The sequence below is a fragment of the Nematolebias whitei genome, chromosome 11, assembly GCF_014905685.2.
Source record: "Nematolebias whitei isolate Nwh7 chromosome 11, NemWhi1, whole genome shotgun sequence".
NCBI classification, from domain to species: Eukaryota; Metazoa; Chordata; class Actinopteri; order Cyprinodontiformes; family Rivulidae; genus Nematolebias; species Nematolebias whitei.
This window is the reverse complement of record NC_056508.1, coordinates 15,565,542-15,566,871: the sequence shown is the minus strand read 5'-3', so window position 1 is coordinate 15,566,871 and position 1,330 is coordinate 15,565,542. Positions and strand designations below refer to the sequence as shown.

Genomic DNA, 1,330 nt, shown 5'->3' with positions numbered 1-1,330 from the left:
TCTCACAAGCCCTACCTGTCACATGTCCTATCTGTCACATGTCCTATTTGTCACAGTTCCTATCTCTCACAGGTCCTATCTCTCACAGGTCCTGTCTCTCAGCGGTCCTTTCTCTCACAGGTCCTATGACTCATAGGCCCTAATTCTTACAGGACCTATCTGTCACAGGTCCTATCTCTCCTCACAGGTCCTATTGTTCACAGATCCTATCTTTCACAGGTCCTATCTCTCACAGGTCCTATCTCTCACAGGTCCTATCTCTCACTGGTCCTGTCTCTCAGCGGTCTTGTCTCTCACAGTTCCTATGACTCATAGGCCCTAACTTTCACAGGTCCTATCTGTCACAGGTCCTATCTGTCACAGGTCCTATCTGTCACAGGTCCTATCTGTCACAGTTCCTATCTGTCACAGTTCCTATCTGTCACAGGTCCTTTCCATCACAGTTTCTTTCTCTCACAGGTCCTCTCGTGGCTCCTGTTCATCGGAACATTGTCGTATGTGAAGGTGATGGTGGGTGTTATCCTGAGAGATCGGAGCCACAGCGCCTTGGTCTGGTGTGGAGCTGCAGCACAGGTGGGTTCCCTCCTTGGCTCCGTCACCATGTTCCCGCTGGTCAACGTCTACCAGTTCTTTGAGTCCGGAGACTTGTGCAACTCTCAGTGTCCTTCATGACGCCCTGCCGAGACCTGCAGAAACTACGACAGCTGGAGACTCACATCTGGAGCAACACGTCTGTTGATTTTTTTCTCTGCCGAACATTAAATAAAAGATAGAAACATCATTTTAAGTTACCTACAGACAGGACACAAAGAGGCAGAGAACATTCACTCATAAAATCTGCATTTGATTTGAGAGCAAACAGCAGAAATTGAATCTTTTCTGCGTGAGTGGCAGCTGGTGCTCCTCTCAAAGTCATAAAGACCAGTTGAAAAACTTTCTAAAGGAATGAACATCTGCAGAATACTCTGATATATATGTATATATGTATATACTCTATATACTCTGATCTATATGCTCTGCAGAATACTTTGATCAAATGCTTTGTGTACTAAAATGAAGTCTGTAAGCAGAATTAGTGACTGAATGGAAACTACAATCGGTGGTTGTTTTCCTGCTGAAATGGCCAAAGTGACTGAATTCCTCTTTAAGAAGTAAAACATTTATATATATTTGTACTAAAAATACTGTATAGAAAATCCACATGAATTTGTTTAACAAACATGTGACTGAGTGAAAAATGACGTGACCACATTTTATAAACATGTTCAAAATGTTGTAAAATCACACAAGAAACAAAAAACACGCCTCACATGTTAATTACCAGTTCTTT

At 42.8% G+C, this 1,330-nt stretch overlaps 1 protein-coding gene across 1 annotated transcript in view; it reads left to right on the top strand.

Annotated features, from left to right (window-relative positions):
• The window catches only part of slc52a3 (solute carrier family 52 member 3), a 6,101-nt gene extending 5,265 nt beyond the window's left edge, over nucleotides 1–836 (top strand). The window contains exon 3 of the mRNA XM_037683917.1: nucleotides 460–836. Within this exon, the coding sequence (XP_037539845.1) occupies nucleotides 460–672 (213 nt within the window). The 3' untranslated portion in view covers nucleotides 673–836. The remainder of the gene's footprint in view (nucleotides 1–459) is intronic.
• The last annotated feature ends 494 nt before the right edge of the window (nucleotides 837–1,330 follow it).